Here is a 19,482-nt window from a genome sequence, read left to right as displayed (position 1 = left end):
GCAAGCTGATTTCATTAACAAGGCAGTGTACTTAAGCCTGGGGTCAGCTACTTAAAAGGGAAATGTACATTTTTTCTCTTACACATAGGGTGTGTGTCTGTCTGCCCTCCCTCCTTTCCTGCTGCCTTGTAGAGTGTTGCGAGAGTTAACCCTTGAGGGCTCAGTCAATTGCTAGTTCATTAGCACAGTGGTTCCCAAACTGGGGTTCGTGGACCCCTGGGGCTTCACAAAGTGTTACAGGAAGTTCTTGAGAAAAAATTCTCTAATGGCGGCCAGAGCTGTTCCTAGGGACCGTGGGCTGCATGGGCCCAGCAGCCCAGAGCCCCTAGACTTCCAAGAGCTAAACAGATCAAAGCAAGCATATCTATCACACTGATGAGATTTAAACTTTAAGAATACTTATAAGAAATGGAATAGGGAGGTGGATATTTTTTGCTGTTATTAAAATTAAATAGGCAGCTAGTATTGTTTTTTTAAAAGTATTATCAAGAACAAATGTAAGCTTTGTCGCAACGTGTGTTGTTTGCCTGGACTGCTCAAGACCTGAATGCTTGTGTCTTCTTAAATACTTTCATGCTGATTCACATCCGATACTCCTTGATGAAACATAGGATCTTTGTTTCATAACAGGCTTATTCAAAGTGATACAAGCTACGAAAGTGAGATCTTGGAAGAGTGTAATGTAATAAAAATACTGTAATGATAATTAATAATAAATAGTGTGTAATAAGCATGTCATAAATACAAGTTTTATATTTCCAAGATCACTGCTTTAATAATTTATACTCAGGTAAAGGAGAAAATCCCTGGAAATATTCATTGTTAGGAGGAGGTTCATGAGACTTGACATTTTAGTGAAAGAGGTTCACAGGTTGCTAAAGTTTGGGAACCATTGATTTAGCAGTAAGGCATTCCCTGGGAAATATCCCACCCTCTGACTCCTCCACCTCAACCAAGCTTCACAATCATCATCACTGTGTACCAGTATTAAATTGTTTGTTTAAAACGTACACTGCGTGTGTATGTATATATAGTCTTTGTCTGGTGAAAAAAAATGTCCCTGGAACCTAACCTCCTCATTTACATTAATTCTTATGGGAAAACTGGATTCGCTTAACATTGTTTCGCTTAAAGTCACATTTTTCAGGAACACAATTACAACGTTAAGGAGTTACTGCATGACTGTACACATCACCTAGCATATTACAGATGTATACTCCCTCACAGGAGCTAAGAAGCTGGGAAAAGGATAGAGCAGCAAGGATATTAACTTTTCCCCTTCTGAAAAGGAAAGGTGGTAATGCAGCAGAGACAGTGCTACAATTTATGGTGCTTTTCCTGACCTGCCAGTAATGTGGCCAATAACCCCTTTCAACCTAATATAACTCTTCTGCTTGTAATATTAATGTGTGGGAGGCATAGTTGCTAATAGTCCATCTACATATCATCTTGAAGCAGAAGCTGGGGGTGTAAAATCCTCCAAGGAAGAAAAAAAAGACATCAAGAAGAGAAATACAGTATGTAGTTTCGGATATGAAAAAGCAAAAAGAATGAATAAAGAAAGGATTGCTGGTACTGTGACAATGCAGCAGGATCCATTCGTCAGGACAGAGGCTAGAAAGATCCACGTTTCTGACTGTTATTTTGAACATTATTTACAATGTATTTATTATTAGTGATGACTCACAGCTTTGCTGCTCAACATTATGGTTTTATAGCATGTCTGAGTGAGGGTAGGCGAATATGTGTGTTGTGCTGAAAGATCCTGTGTTGATTTGTGGGGGTGGTGAATAAGGGAGGTTTGTTATTGTGAGGGGCAATGTGTTTTTGGGTATACTGAGTGTGCTTTGTTGTTGCGTGGGCGGTTTTGAAGAACTGTGGCAGTCGGGCCTCTGAATCCACCGTCTGTGCAGTCTCCCTCATACAACCAATGAAACTGTTGCATTCAAATTAGTTGCAGAGTAAGGGTGATGGTTGGTTGAGTCACATCTGATATCAGAATGGTCAAGCACTCTTGACATAACAGATACATGCCTTACTGTATCTGTACACCACACAGGTGTAACTCAAAGTCAAATGGCTGAGAATTTAAAAAATGGACTATAATGGATTGGGAATTCCAGTGATGACTGAAACTAGTGATATTCTGAACTGAGAGCTCTCGGCCTTACTTTCAGCTGTTTCCATCACTTCACACTGACTCCATAGACACTCCAGGACTCCTGGAATCTTATCACACAGATATATTCCAACCCGTGCCCTTGTGTGGAGGGTCCAAAACACAGCAAAAACATCATTTCTGCCACAAAGTGAGAACAAGCATCACCGAGGCAACTCAAAGGAATTTCACAGCTTCCTGAAGGCCGCAAAGCATGGTGCTGAGTTGGTTCTGTTCACGAGAGTTCAGAGAATGCAGTCAGCATGTCTCTACAACCTTTCTCCCTAAGAGCCAAAACTGCTTGAAACGGGAGCACTTGACTGTCTCTGTAACTTCTCCTGTAGTCTGCAGTATTAACGGCAGGCCCTACTTGCTGGAGTTGGTGTACATTTTCCGGGATGGAGGAGAGGAAGACAGGGAAAAACTGTCTCCAACTTCTACATGCTTCTCATAGGCATAGTTTTACTAGACCATTACTTGATGGATCAGGGTTTGGTCTTTTATCAAATAGATCACAAAGCACTATAAAATAAACAAAACTCACAACACCCATGTGAGATTAGCAATCATCCCCCAAATTTTTACAGAGCAGAACGCTGAGATGGAGAGGTTAAATAAACTGCCCATGATCACACAGTGATGGGAATGAAACCCAGGTCTTTCAGATTCCTAGTTGTGTGCTCTGAACTCTCAGCCATTTTCCCACCATACGAAGAGGAAAACTGATATTTAGTTTGGTATGTGTCACTAGCAAGTGGAGTTAAGTAATATAAATCTTAAAGAACACTCAAGCCTCAACTGGCATACAGTGAGGGATAGACACACCAAACCATCCTTAATTGGCAGTTAATGTATGATAAATATTTTCTTCCAATAAGGAGTTATTATCCTTTGATCCTTTGGTTGTTTTATTCGGTGAATGGTTACTCATTCAGTCCCACTAGCCATTTGGTCCAATGACTAATGTATTTGGTAAGATCCCATATAAACCAGAAGAGGTAATAATGCCATCCAGCCATCAAATTAATAAAGCAATGAAGGTGCTATAAGGGTTGTAAGATAAGAGATATGATGAGAATAACTTGAGAGAATAGCACTTATGTAGCCTAAGAAAGATGATTGGCAGCGAGGAAGAGAGAGAGAGAACATGATCCACATTATAAATATCTTCCAAGTAGCAATCTAAATGAAGGGGAATTATTCACTGTCCCAGAAGAATATAGGACAAAATATCAAATAGCCTGAGGCAGAAAAAAGTTTAGGCTGGATATTCAGGAGGAAACAGAAAATAGGAGGTGGTCAAGGCACAACCACTACAAATGTTCAAGAATAGGTTAAATAAAAAGTATTAATGGAAATAATGTCATTAATAAAGTGCCCAGAGGAAAGGATAAGGCACTTAAAACTCTAAAATGATTAATCTTGCAAAATGCAGGGGATCATGTTAGGATTAACCCAATTGGTCTCTTCTGGCCCTATTGTCTCAGGAAAGATGACGTTGTGGGGAGAAGTCCAAATTTGTTTCCTAGGCATAACAACAGGGTGCGTTCTCCACTCGCAGAAGAAGCCTTCAGGACTCAAATAAGCCAGGCACAGCATTGTCAGAACTGAAATCTCCAAACAAGACATGGCCTATCTAATTTGTGCACCTCATGCTTTCAGAATTCCCCCTTTTTTCCCCTTAAGAGATGCCCGGCCATAGGAGCTAATATATTAAACTGTCTTCAGAGTTCCAACTGCATATGAGTGGAGGGGTCCCATATCCTAAAGTTATGAGTGCCATAACTTATTCCCATTTCCCTATGTACCAGGGGAAAAAAATCTCTAAACATAGTAAGACCTTGTACATCAAAGGAAGATACTGATGAACAGTCTTTTGTAGGACTCTCACCACTACATGCAGCATTTAGGTCAGCCCTGTTAGAATACTATATTGTTTCCTAACTGTCCAGAACTAGAACCCATTGATTGAACTGCCAAAGGACCTGCAAATGTACACCTTTTGTTTCTTTAAAAAAAATTTATGTTTTAGTCCTTTGTTCCTCTCATGCACTAGGACTGCTGTTGAAAGAATTTCCAATGGCTGAGTTTTAACATTTGCAGCAGAGAAATTACAGGTCTGATTCCTCCACAGTGCCTTTATTGCACCCAGTGAAAAGAGCATTAGTGAAAATTTCAGTCTCCCTATATACCTACAAACACCTAAAAACATAAGTCAGGTACTTTACTGTCTCTCCACTTCTGAGACAAATGGAGATAAATTTACAAGTTCAATCCAACACTTTATCCTTCGTAACATATTTGTGTTTATTTCAGTAACAATAGCTCTCTGGAGAAAATACAGTCGATAACATTTGAATAAAAGTGGCCTTTCACTTTGAAATAGTGGTATTCATGGAGTATCAGAGTTCATTTCAATCCCACTTTCCTTAGCACACAGCTCTAGGTATTACATTATTTCTCTCTGCTCAGTTCTTCCTGTCAGCTAGGCTTACCCAAAAGAGTCAGAACCTTCACTGCCCCCAGTTCGTATGTTCCGTCATTTCCCAGCCCCACCAACTCCACTGGGGACACAATCACACATTCAGTTTAATTGGCTATAAATACTAGTGACTATTCCTCCAGAAAGCATACCAGAGATTTTATGGCCAGAAAGGACAACAATGATCATCTTCAGTCTCACCTCCTGCATAAATGATGCCCCTTAGATCAGTTGTCAAAACAGTTATAATGAGAAACACAGTGTTGGGATATTCAGAGCATTTGAAAAGCAAACACAAAAGTGTTCTGCTATTATTTTGAATGTAATTTCTATGTCAACTGCTCAGTTTGGAAACTATACAAATTATGGGTTACATATACTGAAACATGAACATGTTGAGGTTCCTTCTGGCTAGAAGAGTGTGCCGTAGTTTAGAATAGAACTGTTAAAGCAGTACGGTTTCTAAGTTGTTGTCTCTTCGTTGCCTTAGGATAAATATATCACCAGCTCAGAGTTTGAACCCAAGACCTTCAAAACTAAAAGAGTAAGCTTCAACTGCTTGAACTAAAGCATTCAGGCCTGATCTACCTCTAGAACTTAGGTCAATCTAGCTACATCACTCTCAGTTGTGACCTAAACTCTGGTATAGACACTGCTAGGTCAACAGAAGAATTCTTCCATCAACCTAGCTACTGCCTCTTGAGGTGATGGATTTACAAGTGACAGGAAAAGCCCTTCTGTCGCTTTAGCAAGTGTGCACATTACAACTGCAGCTGTACACCTGTAGTGCTTGTAGTATAGGCATAGCAGCTGCAGCAGATTGATTAACTTCCTGTGTGAACCAGCAACTATATGGGGACAAAAGATGCATTCTTTTCTACTGTAAGTTACATACAGAATGATTAAGATCAACCTTAAATGCAAAGAGATTGTTAAGATGCAAAACTCCAAAACTTAAAAGCACTGTGAATATCCTGTGCAATGATTCACATGCCATGTGTCTTTAAAATTGGTATTTGTTAAAATGGATGTTTGGCACTGTCATAAACAGATAGCTAAGGGTTAATGTCTCTTTCACCTGAAGCACCTGACCAGAGGACCAATCAGGAAACCGGATTTTTTTCAACTTTGGGTGGAGGGAATTTTGTGTCTGAGGTCTTTGTCTGTCTGCCTGCTTTCTTGAGCTTTGGAGAAGTAGTTTCTGCTTTCTAATCTTCTGTTTCTAAGTGTAAGGACAAAGAGATCAGATAGTAAGTTATATGGGTTTTTTTCTTTGGTATTTGCATGAATATAAGTGCTGGAGTGCTTTGATTTGTATTCTTTTTGAATAAGGCTGTTTATTCATATATCTTTTAAGCAATTAACCCTGTATTTGTCACCTTAATACAGAGAGACCATTTGTATGAATTTTTCTTTCTTTTTAAAACCTGTTAAAGTTTTCTTTACTGGGAAATTTCAGGGAAATTGAGTCTGTACTCACCAGGGAATTGGTGGGAGGAAGAAATCAGGGGGAGATCTGTGTGTGTTGGATTTGCTAGCCTGATTTTGCATTCCCTCTTGGTGAAGAGGAAAGTGCTTTTGTTTCCAGGACTGGGAACGGAGAGGGGGAGTCATTCTGTTTGGATTCACAGAGTTTGTGTCTGTGTATCTCTCCAGGAGCACCTGGAGGGGGGAAGGGAAAAAGGATTATTTCCCTTTGTTGTGAGACTCAAGGGATTTGGGTCTTGGGGTCCCCAGGGAAGGTTTTTCAGGGGGACGAGAGTGCCCCAAAACACTCTAATTTTTTGGGTGGTGGCAGCAAGTACCAGGTCCAAGCTGGTAACTAAGCTTGGAGGTTTTCATGCTAACCCCCATATTTTGGACGCTAAGGTCCAAATCTGTGACTAACTAAAGTTATGACAGGCACTACCAAAAATCTAGGGGTGAGAGGTTTACTCTCAACTTTCCAGTTGATTATGGCTTTCCTCAACAAAAATCTGAGATATCAGTTTTGCCTCCTTTAAACGTGCAGTTTCATACTTAGCAAAAAAAGAATGTATGTCTCTTAACTGAATGGCTATTATTTTGAATACAATTTCTACTTGTCCCTGGATAGGGAGTGTAAAAGAGAGGACACTGAAGAGACCACTAAATATTCATTTATACAATTTTGGAAGGTGTTAGCTACCACAGTGATGAGCACAGCAGGATTACCTCGGTATGATAGGTAAAAAGCAAGGGAAAGGGGAAGCAGAGGTATGTTTGATGGTCCTTTTAGTTCCTTACCAAAGGAAAAGGTGGTATGGAAGCACTGTTTGTGTGTGAGTGATTGGACTGTACACTAGCTTAAAGACTACTATTGTCAGTTAATGGCTCGTCATTCTTTAAGAACTATTGCTCAATTCAAAGATGTGCTGGACCTGGCCTGAAGTTTTATGTCACTTATTTCTCCAGAAACAAATCGAAGACCATTTAAGAATGTTATAAACACAGAAAAGTGGAGAATGTAATCCGTTCAAAAGAGAAATTGTGTTATTTTAATTATGTTTTGGTACCTGAACTGTACAGTGGTAGGATTCATGAGAAATACCAACAAGGCAGGTTGGACTGAATATATAAAACATGTCATCTCCATTTACAAAGATGATTATTTTATCAACAGCTATACCAGTGACATGAAAGATGGAGTTATTTCCTACTCCAAATATATAAGAAAATAATGCTAAGATATTGCAGAGTGCAGTTACAGTTGGTAAATATTGATTTTCTGAGGACGACTACTGCAGGAATAGACAACAACATCTATATACTGCCTTCATGGATCTCAGTGGTTTACAAAGGGCAGGCAAATCTCATCATTTTACAGAGGAGTAAACCAAACAGTTAAGGGACCTTAAGAGATGCTGGGCACTCCATCGCCCATTAAAGTTAATAGAACCTGTTGGTCTTCATGTGCCCTAAGAGACAAGCTGAAAATCACACAGCAGGTCAGTTGCATTTGAAGCTTAAGGGGCAGAACCCAGGTCTCCCGACTCCCAGTTCTATGCTCTATCCACTTGACCACCTAAAGGAAATTTACCATAAATTTTTGGCTTACTCTTGAAAAGCTTGATTTTCAGAAAGATTCCTTTGCATTCTGCTCTACTCAGTGCACATTTAGTTAGAAAAATCAAACTTAATATGAAAATGAGCATTCTAACATGAACTAATTGAATGAAATCATGTCCTAGACAAAACTGGATTTATCTGTTACCATCCTGCATGTCATCTTTACAACACAGTATGAACAACAAGTTCAGTACAAAGAGCAAAATTAACTCAGTCCTATGAGCTGTATTTATAGTGTACTGCAATTACTGGAAATAAGATACAGAACACAGAGGCTATTTTCAATATTGTTAGTAAAGTAAAATGAATGTTCTGCCTGAATCCTTTTTCTAGTAAATCCTTTTCCATAGGAACAGAACCCACTCAAAATTAACTCCCCCTTTGTGAATATATACATATTTTCCTAAAGGCAGAATTTTGCAAGGATTCTTAAAGCCCTGAAACACTTTCAAGATTGCAGCCAACTGGTTTTGCATGTGAGTACTAAAACATAGCTTCTTCAACAAAATAATCTGCCTGTTCAGAGGTTCTTGCAGCTGCCATCTTCAACATCTGTACATGGGGACATTAAGTTGACCCCACAATGAAAGAGCAGCTGTCTCTTCATGCTTCAAGCCAAACTAATTAATGCAGTAAGAAGTTTTCCCCGTGGACAAGTTATTCCATAACTACCTACTGCAGGATTTTTTGATCATTCCTATGAAGCTACTGGTACTGTATACTGTCAGAGACAGAACTAGGGCAACTAATAGCCCAATTTGATATGGCAGTTCTATGTCCACAACATTAACTATTCTGGCACTTGTACAGGTATTACCATCCGTCTTGCATTAATTCATGTTGATACAGTACTGTTCTACTGCTTATACCACTCTGATTTGCAGATTAACAGCAGATGAGGCCTATGCCCAATAAGGGATACTGTTATATGGTAGTGAGGAAATTATTTGTAGTAGATAAATTATTTAGTGATAACAGATGTAACTGATTATTTACACTTCTGCAAATATTTCTCATTCCACCAAGATGCAATAAAATTAAAAAACTTTGCAGTAAATAACTGATATGGGAAGCGTAACCAGCTTTATCTGCTAACTCTCAACAAAATAATGTGGTGTCTTATGCTACTCTGCTCCAAAAGAGATAAGAGAATGACATCTTTCTCCATTCTCAAACCTGCACAATCTACTGTAGTTCTGCGGGTGTTAAAATGGCATAGAAAAATTAACACAGTTTAATTAGACTTTACTTATCATCCAAGCATCTTCCATTTCATAAACAGGAATCTTACAGTTTGGTAGCACCTTAAATGTGCTAAGTGCTGCTCAAATATTAAAAAACACACCAACAGTCCCTGTCCCTAAAAGTTCACACTCTAAAAAGATAAGAGAGAAAATCAACATATTAAGACAGAGGAGTACACTTCCTTGTTGTTTTTCTCCCTCTTTCTGCCTTTGCAACCCTCACCCTCTTCCGTCCTGCCATCTTTATGTCTAGATGCCAAAGTCAACCTAAACTGCCATTACTGCCCTGGTGCACCCTTCTGTCGAACTTAGGGCATATGTGCTACAGCCCTTGCTGAGTCTTCTCTAGTAGACAGTTACCAGTCTTGTGATCCCACATGCTCTCCAGCCACCTGGTTCTGCACAGTGTCTAGCACTCTATATTGTCTCTAGTTCTGGCCTCTCAAGCAAGCTCCAGGGTTCAGATTCCTCATCTGGCCCCCTTCCTTGGGAAGTAGGACCCTGCAAGTCCAACTACCCTCATCCCTGACACCAGTGCTGACCTTTCCAGCCCCCCTCGTAATTAAGGCAAGCCCTCTCTAGAGGTCCACCTTCATGGGCATTCGAGATTCTGTTTAAGGAAAGAACACAAGGCTCACAAAGAAATTTCTCAAACACATGTGCAACCATACCTTACTTTACTCATAAAAAGCACACTAGAATCACAAATCTATGGAGAAAACAAACAACACCTGAATGAATTCCCTTCCCCAGTGTACTCTTTAGTCTTGAGTCTCTGGGGGTTTTTTCAAGGTGCTTCCTGTTCCCACACCTTTTTGCACTGACAGCCATGAGGCATTCCAAGTGGTTCCTTCGTACAAAGATACAGTCAGCTTTGTCCTCTTAGATCCTGTGAACTGCTAGATGGTTGCTTAAGAGGTGTAGGAGGCAAGGCTTCAAGCAGCAAGCTGAGTGTCCCACAGTTCAAAGAGACAATTAATAGCCCCTTCCACCTTCCCATCCAGGTGGTCGTGAAGGAACATATCAGTTTTCAGAGGGAGATCTGAGAACTTAAAATGAGAAGCCCCCAGCCCATTTACGGATTTGACAGCCACAAACTATGGTTATTGGTGTCAAGCTTCAGAGTCTGAAGATATTTTGGGCAAGGTGGGTTTATAAAAAGGATAGGCACAGCCCATTTCCACCACCTGCCCAATAAACAGATAATTGATTTTGCCTATGAGGAACCTTGTGATCTCTCCATTTCATCCTCTGAAGACTCCTGTTCTACCTGACAGAAAAGAGATGTTGTTATATGGGAGAACAAGTAACATTGTTCTGGGTTGATCCTCCCCGAGTTTTGTAAAGAATAGAAAATAGGTAGCAGAGGGGACCCCAAGACAGACTCTTATCTGAACCAACCCACTAGCTCGCCCTCTCCAGAGCACTCTGAATCTAAGAGGAGGAAAATTAAAGTGAGATTTTTCCTGCTCCTCTGTCAGAGAAGAGCAACAAAAGATGGAGCCAGGGAGCCCACCTGCTGAGGAGGGGGAGAGTTTTTGAGAAGTTCTTTTGGAGGACAAATCAAAGATTCCTTTATGGAGGAAAACAGGAAGGCAACACAGGCCCCCTTGATCCAGGTTGCCACTCCAAGATGAGGAGACAAGGAGAGGTGAGAGGACTACTTCCAATATATAATCTTGCGAACCCCTGCCTGACGCCTGGATTCTTTTTATAAGTTATCTTGTTGGGTATCTAGAAGGATTTGTAAGCTGTTACACTGAACCTTTGGTGATCTGCTTTAGTAGAGCGTGTTCATTTAGATTTTAGCCACTCGTATTCATGCCTGGCATAGAGCCACCACAGCAAGATCACAGCATGAGCAGAAAGGAAGAGAGAGAATGGGCAGAACAGACATGCTGTTGAAGATTTCAGGGGAGCAGCACCCGAGGGACAGCTTTTTCCATGAGCAAATTGCCTTTGCCCTCATTTTCACTGTGTCACTCCAAATCTCTGCTGAGACCTGAAAGAAAGATGGTGCTTCATCAGAGAAGTACCAGGATCAGCTGCTCATAGTGAGGCACAAGAACATCTATGGAAGCTGCCTGTATGCCAAGAGAAGACAGAACTGACCACAAACAGCTAAATCCAAGACTGGTTACCACTAGTCTGACTGACAAAGAAGAAATGGTCTCCATCTACATTATTGGAAGATGCACCCCAAAAGAAGCATCAGTTCATTAGGTAGGAGAGCAGCATGGGCAACAGACAGAAGAAAGCAGGTTTCGTCTGGCAAAAGGACTCTGAACGGAGATTATATTATTTGTGGGTACACCGTTCATGTGTAAAATGTAGCACACTTCGGCCTTGATGCTTTATTGCTTCCCTGCTAACAGAAAAACGGAAAGCGTGCCCAGTTCCCGTGTCTGATTTGCAGTAGTGCCTTGCTATTTAATCAGCAGAAGGAAAAAGGACAAAAGAAAAGAGAATCTCACCTATAAGTCACCTCCTCAGGGAAACAAAGAACATTGGAGTGTCAGGAAATAAGGGCGTCCAGTCAGGAGCTGAACAGTGAGTCTAGCTTACATTTCTATATTTACTATCACTTCTCTTCAGATCTTCTCTATTATACCATTTCGTTTATCTGAGCTTCTCATTTCTCTTTTCACTAGACTGAGGCCATGTCTACATCTAAAATTTTGCAGCGCTGGTTGTTACAGCTGTATTAGTACAGCTGTATAGGGCCAGCGCTGCAGAGTGGCCACACTTACAGCAACCAGCGCTGCAAGTGGTGTTAGATGTGGCCACACTGCAGCGCTGTTGGGCGGCTTCAAGGGGGGTTCCGGGACGAGAGAGCAAACCAGGAAAGGAAACCAGCTTCGCCGCGGTTTGCTCTCTCGGTCCCGGAGCCACCCAGCAAACCGCAGGGAAGGAGACCTGCTTGCTCGGGGTTCCGGGACCGAGAGAGCAAACCGGGAATGCCGCGGTTTGCTCTCTCGGTCCCGGAGCCAGCCAGCAAACCGCAGGGAAGGAGACCTGCTTGCTCGGGGTTCCGGGACCGAGAGAGCAAACCGGGAACGCCGCGGTTTGCTCTCTCGGTCCCGGAGCCAGCCAGCAAACCGCAGGGAAGGAGACCTGCTTGCTCGGGTTCCGGGACCGAGAGAGCAAACCGCGGCGAAGCTGGTTTCCTTTCCCGGTTTGCTCTCTCGGTCCCGGAACCCCGAGCAAGCAGGTCTCCTTCCCTGCGGTTTGCTGGGTGGCTCCGGGACCGAGAGAGCAAACCGCGGCGTTCCCGGTTTGCTCTCTCGGTCCCGGAACCCCGAGCAAGCAGGTCTCCTTCCCTGCGGTTTGCTGGGTGGCTCCGGGAACGCGAGAGCAAACCGCGGCGAAGCTGGTCTCCTTTCCCGGTTTGCTCTCTCGGTCCCGGAACCCCGAGCAAGCAGGTCTCCTTCCCTGCGGTTTGCTGGGTGGCTCCGGGACCGAGAGAGCAAACCGGGAAAGGAAACCAGCTTGATTACCAGAGGCTTCCTCCTTCCACGGAGGTCAAGAAAAGCGCTGGTAACTGTCTACATTGGATTACCAGCGCTGGATCACCAGCGCTGGATCCTCTACACCCGAGACAAAACGGGAGTACGGCCAGCGCTGCAAACAGGGAGTTGCAGCGCTGGTGGTGCCCTGCAGATGTGTACACCTTCAAAGTTGCAGCGCTGTAACTCCCTCACCAGCGCTGCAACTTTCTGATGTAGACAAGCCCTGAGTTGGTTTTCTAGTAAACCATTAGTTTCCATTTTATCAATTATAATCATTTGCTCAATGTTTTTAATAAAAATGTTGAGAACAGTTGATAAATTTCATGATTTTTTAAATTTTTTCATTACATTTTTAAAGTTTTTCAAGAAAAAGTAGCTACACTTCGATAAAAAATATTTTCCAAATATTTGGACCAGCTCTAAAAATTGTAAAGTATACATTGGCCTCCCACTCCAGGTTAGCTATTTGCACCCATGCACCTGTCAGCTCCCAGGGTAGTATACGACACCAGAGGTAGCAGAGCGATATGAAACCTTCATCTCTGTTGCAGGTCCAGGTCATGGACAGTGTCTCAGTGGGTTGGCCTGGGGCTTTTCCTTCCCCACTGCTCATCCTTCCTCCACTAGCAGGTTAAGCCCACCACTTTATAAGGAAAGAAGGGGAATGGAGTGGAACAGCCAGCAGATGACTTCTCAGAGGCAGGTTGAAAGCCTAACTTGCCCCACTTTAGCAGAAGGCAGGGTTTACATTCCTCTCCACTATTTTCTAAAGTGCCAGCAGAGGCCTTGCTTACCCTTTAAGCGGCATGCATTTATTATCCCTACCATCACCATGCTCATATGAGGCAAGGAAACCACCAACTGCCTCCCACTACCAGTCTACCACTGCTGGAGCCAGAGGGGCTTGGAATTAGGATAGGAGGATAATGAGGTAACATAGTCCAGTGTGGTTTGAGCATTGGCCTGCTAAACCCAGGATCGTGAGTTCAATTCTTGAGGGGGCGATTTGGGGCAAAAATCTGTCTGGGGATTGGTCCTGCTTTGAGCAGGGGGTTGGACTAGATGACCTCCTGAGGTCCCTTCTAACCCTGACATTCTATGATTCTATAAGACATCAGTCTGGAGCGAAGGAGACCAGGATTCTATTCTTAGCTAAAACACTGATCTGCTGCAACGACCCGGGCAAGTCACTTCACCTTTCTCTTCCCCAATCTGCCTTTTGTCTGTCATTTAGACTGCAAGCTCCCTGGGACAGAGACTACCTCGCACTATGTATTTGTACCTCACCCAGCACAATAATGCTGTGATCATGGCCAGGGCCACTGTAAAAAACTCACTCACTCACTCTCTCTCTCTCTATCTCGCTCTCTAGCTTTCCAGCAGAGCAGCAGCTTCTAATTCAGAGTACCCTCCCAAAACATTCACAGGCAAGTTTGGACTGTGTCATAGACATGAAATACGATCTAGAAATTAAAGTGCTGAAGTGTTACTTAGTATCCAGCAGCAGCAGAAGCCTGGGGTTTAGTTTATGGCCTTGTCTTAGATCTACTTGAACCCTCACTTTTAGACACTCAGCAGACTGCTGTGAGAGGATCCAAATGCTTAATTAAGCCTCCAGAGTCTGAACAGGGTCCAGGCATTGCTCTGGCATGGGGTCTCTACACGCACACATTCAGGATGCAAATTTTCTAGCTAGCACCCCCACTACTCCTGAGAGCTGAGTTCTTACAGTCCAATTACCTAGTCCCTGGGACCAGAATGCTATCGATGAGAGCACTCTGGATTTAAATTTACCTCTTATGGGGCATGGGATAGGTATAGCAAGAAATACACACAGCGACTTTGCACAGGATTCTAAAACATACAGCATAGCTTTCCCACTGTCTTGGCCCCGTTTCTCCAGACACTAAGCACAAAGGCTACATTTTGTTATCCATCACTGTCTGGTACAATTCTATTCTCCATGAGAAATAGCATTTCTGGAGAATTCCCCCCCCCCCTTTACTTTTGTCTTTTAGTTGTTTTTAATTAAAAATTCCCTTTGATATATTCTACCACACTGGACACCAAAATGCAGTTTGTTTTCATTCTTATTATCTTATACTTTCCATTTTTTTTTTATTTTTATCCTTTCATTAGCTCTTTTAGCATACGTAATTAGAACATCAGGCCACTACAGGTTTATGCCCTGAAATTTTCTAATTGTATTACTTCTGTTATCTGATTTTAAAAAGTAATGTTTTTTGTTTGGTTTATTTTTTAAGTCTTAATACTTCCGCGGACTTTTATCCCAATGGACAATATCTGATGTAGTTCCATTTTCTGACGTTTGTTTCCTTATTTTTTTTTTTAATTTCTTTTCATAGTTTCATTATACATAAAAACTGGTTATACACAAGTCCCAAGGAAGCGAACAAACGACAAAGATGCCTTTTGAAAACACAGGTACGAAGCCCATGCTTTTCAAAGCCAAATCATTTGCGAGACCTTGACAGAGGATAAATAGTTACATTGTCTAAACAAATTTCATGAATCATTTTAATACTGATTTTGGTACAGAGGAGAGCGCTAGGAGTGAAAAATCAGTATTGTTGTCATGGCATTACATTTGCAAGGAAAAAAAATCCAAAACCCAAACACCTTGCAGAATTACATATGTGATCCAAAAGCCACAAGAACAAAAAAAACACTGCAAGGAGTAGAAAGGACACCTGACAGGTAGGTAGATATGGATCAGGGTACTGAAGAAAATTCAAATACTGAAATATTTTGCTTTTTAGAGAGGGATTTTTGGAAAGAATCAGAGTGACATTTAGGGGGTACAATAGCAGCTCTGAAATATATATATATTTTTTGGGAAAGGCAGTGGCCTGTGTTTAAAAAAAAAGAAGTCTGGATGAGAAGGCAGAAGGATTAAAACAGCAGCTCAATCTGTGCTCTTTTCTGTCATGGCATGAAAAGCACATTTTCTCTTCCACTTGTCACACACAGGTGCAAGGTTATCATATTATCGCAGCATCGGGATAAACAAAATTAGATACACAATCTGTTCACAGGACTTGAGCGAGTGGACAATAAGTTTCTGCTCTCCAACACCCAATCATTTGTTGTGACCTCATTTGCAGTGCAAGCTTTCTACTAAAAAATCCTCAAACGATTCATTGTGCCACAGAAACCAATAGCTGTGGGTTGATCTGATGTATATTTGTGGAATGCTCCAATGACATTAAGGTTATCACAACTCAACTCTTCAAAATGTGCCTAGCAGGAACTTGGATATTAATATTAATAAACAGCACTTCTTCAAAGAGCTTTGCAAACAATTAGTTCATTGTACAGAGAATGCAATTAGCACCAGCAGGAGGATTGACTTACACTACTCTCAAACAGACTCTTCAGCCACTGCTTGGAGCAGGGTTGACAGGCTTTGGAGAGACCCTTCTCAAACTGGATGAAAGGGCAAGGCAAGAAGGGAGAAGAGCAAGAGGCTAGTGGATTCAACCCTTAAGCAAAAGTTCTATTTACATGTCTGAAAAAAAGTTAAGTTATCTGTTAAACTAGGAACTTACTTCCTGGCAATATTGCAGAATCCCTTCTTTTGTTCCAATGCAGGTCTTGGTCCCTGAGGGGTCAGATTCCCATTTTCCATTTTGAACATTCATATGCATATTGAGTTTGCCACAAAACATGGCAATTTGGGGCTCTGCCAACAAGCCAGCATTTCCATCAGTAGGCACCTGGAAATAGGAGAACACTGTTATTAATTATTGAAACTTCAGTCCAAGGTGGTAACTGTTCAAATGAACTGGAATCAATAACTTCTGCTTATCCATGCAAGTCAGCAATTATGTGAATGGTTATATGTACAGAGATTTGCGAGATTAAAACAAAAATCTCTTGAGTAATTCAACACACAACAAACTCAAGACGTGAGAGGTTTTAAATTGAAAACTCTTTGAGGCAGTGACTGACATTCACTAGAAGCTTGTCCAGACTAAGATAAAAGATATATGTAGTTTTATAACACTTTGGGTAACACGGGGGCCCCATGTTAACTTCAGCTGGTCAAAAATGGGAAAAGTTTTCATAAAACTTTGGCCCCTTTTTCATTTAAAAAAATGAAAAATTTTCAACCAGCTCTATTTAAATTAACACATGTTAACACTTCTGTAGACAGGAGAAGGTATATTTTAATATGTGTTAGCTGATATGATAGAGATGAACCCCAGCTTCCACCGACGTTTTTAAAATACAGTTTACACGGACTACACAAGACACTTAAAATGTGCTAGCTAAAATATGTTAGCTAACACATTTTAAAAATACATTTGTTAACCTACTGTGGGCAAGCCCAATATGTCTTTACAGTGCCTGGTGCCATGGCCCCCCTGTCTACTTGAACCATCTAGGTGTTACTAGAATACAAACAATGAACAACAATTAATACCACCACCACACAATGCCTGTGTAATTGCTGAAAGGAGTCGCATGTGTAATTGTGTAGACTCTATTTGATACATATAGTCAACAACCACAACAAAAAACCTTACGGTTGTTATATCATAACTATTCAGTGGGGCACAGTTAAAAATGGTGGAGCTTTATTTAGAAATTCCCCCATTTTTAAATTATTTTTCCTGTAATTATGTCATTTTATATTAATAGGACATTTACATAAAACTAAATATCTGAAAGTTTCTGTTTGGCCATTTATATATATGCATCTTACATTCAGATATCATATGAATCTCCAAGACATTCTAAACACCTTATAAACCAGTGCTTTCAGAGATTGCCATATGTTCTATAAACATCCTTCTGTCTAGAACTTCTCTTTAAATAACTCCATACTGAAACTCTTCACAGCTGAAATCATCCTCAAGATGCTGACTGTGCAATGAAACCACGTGATAGGAGATGAATCAGTTGTTTGAAATGAAAGAATCAGCAGATACATTAACCACAATGTTACTAACTGAAAGCAAGCTCTGGCAAGAATACAATGGAAACAGATGTTGAACATCAGCATCAGAGGGTATCACCTGCCAGCAGGGAGTACGGATAGATCACCTGCCAGCAGGGAGTATGGATAGATCTAAGAATCTGTGTTGAGCAGCACTCTAAATATTAGGAGGTTGAAAAATTAACCAGACACCAAGTGGTGAGCCCAAAATGGAAGACAGATCTCCCATGAAAGTTCTGGGCCAGGACTGTAGCAAAAAGCCTTAACAGCCTTCCTTCTGCCCCTCACAACTGTCTTTCCATCACATCAGATATTTGCACTATCAAGCATGTATGATTCCTCACCTCAAAACTGGCCCCCACATTTAGAGGTTGACTCAAGTACTCATGATACTGCAGTTGCTATGATTCAGTCAAACAAGTTTTTCATATACAAATACAAATGGAGGTTTTCATTTGCCCTCAAGCTCACTTGCATTCACACACAAAGGCATGCCTTGCATCACATGCTCATTTCTATTCTGTGAAGCAGTACAGGAAAGAAAAAAAACCTGCCTGTTATGAAAACAATCCCTTCCTCCCTGCCTCTAAGCTGCTACAGTGCGTACCTATTCCAATCCAATTTTTGCTTTAGGATGAAGGAAGAGATTTCCAAATAATCTCCCCAGCACACATCCCCTTACCATTTTTGAGTCTGCCTCCAGATCACATTGGTGTTTGTTGTTTCACACAGCAGGGTGAATTGACAAGGTTCTTATAACTGAGGCCCAAAAATTTAACAAATAACAATACCTAGCTCTTTTCATTACTAGATCTTCAAGTGTTTTACAACGGAATTCAATATCTTTAATCCCATTTTACAGATGGGGAACTGAGTCACAGAGAGATCACCCAGTAGGCGAGTGGCAGAGAAAAGAACAGAACCTAGGGGTTTCCAAGTCCCAGATTAGTGTGCTATTCGCTAGACCATGCTGCCTTCAGTGTGTACAACAATTTCTGAACAACACTGAAAATGATCAGTATCTTGGGTATTTCATTTTCCGGTTATTTAGATCCCTAATAACAGATTACCTTTCCTTGCCAGCAAAGTGCCATGGTGCAGCACAAACTTTTTAAGCAGCAGCAAAATGAAAGTGATGTGACACACTGATAACTTGCATCCAAGAGTTTTTTTTTTAAAGAGCTGGCTGAGTAGCTCATTGGAGCATTAATTCTGGTTTTCAATAAGTCATGAGGCACTTGGTAAGATCCAGGAGATTGGAAAAAAGCTAACGTCCCAATTTTAAAAAAAGGAAAATGGGATGACAGAGTAATTGTAGGTCTGTTAGCCTGACAGCTCCTCCATATGTTGCCAGGGATCACTAATATGGGCCTTGATTATTAAAGGAGAGTAATGTAATTAATGCAAATATGGGTTTATGAAAAATAGATCTTGTCAAACTAACTTGATATCTTCTAGTTAGACAAGAAGTTTGGTTAATAAAGGTAATAATATAATGTTCTAGACGTGTATGAAAAGGACAGGTCACAGATTCGGAGCCATCTACATCATTTGGTAAACTGAGCATAAGCAAACAATATGCATTTTTAATACAACTAAATGGAAATGTATATATCTTGGAACAAAGAATGTAGGCCATATCTACAGAATAAGGGACTCAATTCTGGGACGGAGTGACTCAGAAAAAGATTTGGGGTCTGTGGTGAATAATCAGCTGAATATGAGCTCCCAAAGTGATGCTGTGGCCAAAAGAGCTAATGCAACCCCGGGATGTATAAACAGGGGAATCGCAAGTAGGAAGAATAAGGTCATTTTACCTCTGTATTTGGCACTGGTGAGACCACAGCTGAAACACTATGTCCAGTTCAGATGCCCACAAAACAAGAGAGATGGTGATACACTGGAGAGGGTTCAAAGAGCGATGAGAATGGTGAAGGGATTAGAACATATGCCTTATGTTCAGGCTCAAGTTGCTCACTCTAGTTATCTTAACAAAGAGAAGGTTAAAGGGTGACATGAGTACTGTCTCCGTGGGGAAC

General features: G+C 41.3%; 1 protein-coding gene across 1 annotated transcript in view; it reads right to left on the bottom strand.

Annotated features, from left to right (window-relative positions):
• Window positions 1-19,482, bottom strand: part of APP (amyloid beta precursor protein) — a 360,227-nt gene that overhangs the window by 255,879 nt on the left and 84,866 nt on the right. The window contains 1 exon segment of the mRNA XM_030579633.1: window positions 16,050-16,217. Coding sequence (XP_030435493.1) covers window positions 16,050-16,217 — 168 coding nt within the window.

Source organism: Gopherus evgoodei, chromosome 1, assembly GCF_007399415.2.
Source record: "Gopherus evgoodei ecotype Sinaloan lineage chromosome 1, rGopEvg1_v1.p, whole genome shotgun sequence".
Taxonomy (NCBI): domain Eukaryota; kingdom Metazoa; phylum Chordata; order Testudines; family Testudinidae; genus Gopherus; species Gopherus evgoodei.
The sequence above is the reverse complement of the archived record's forward strand: the minus strand, read 5'-3'. Positions and strand labels throughout refer to the sequence as shown.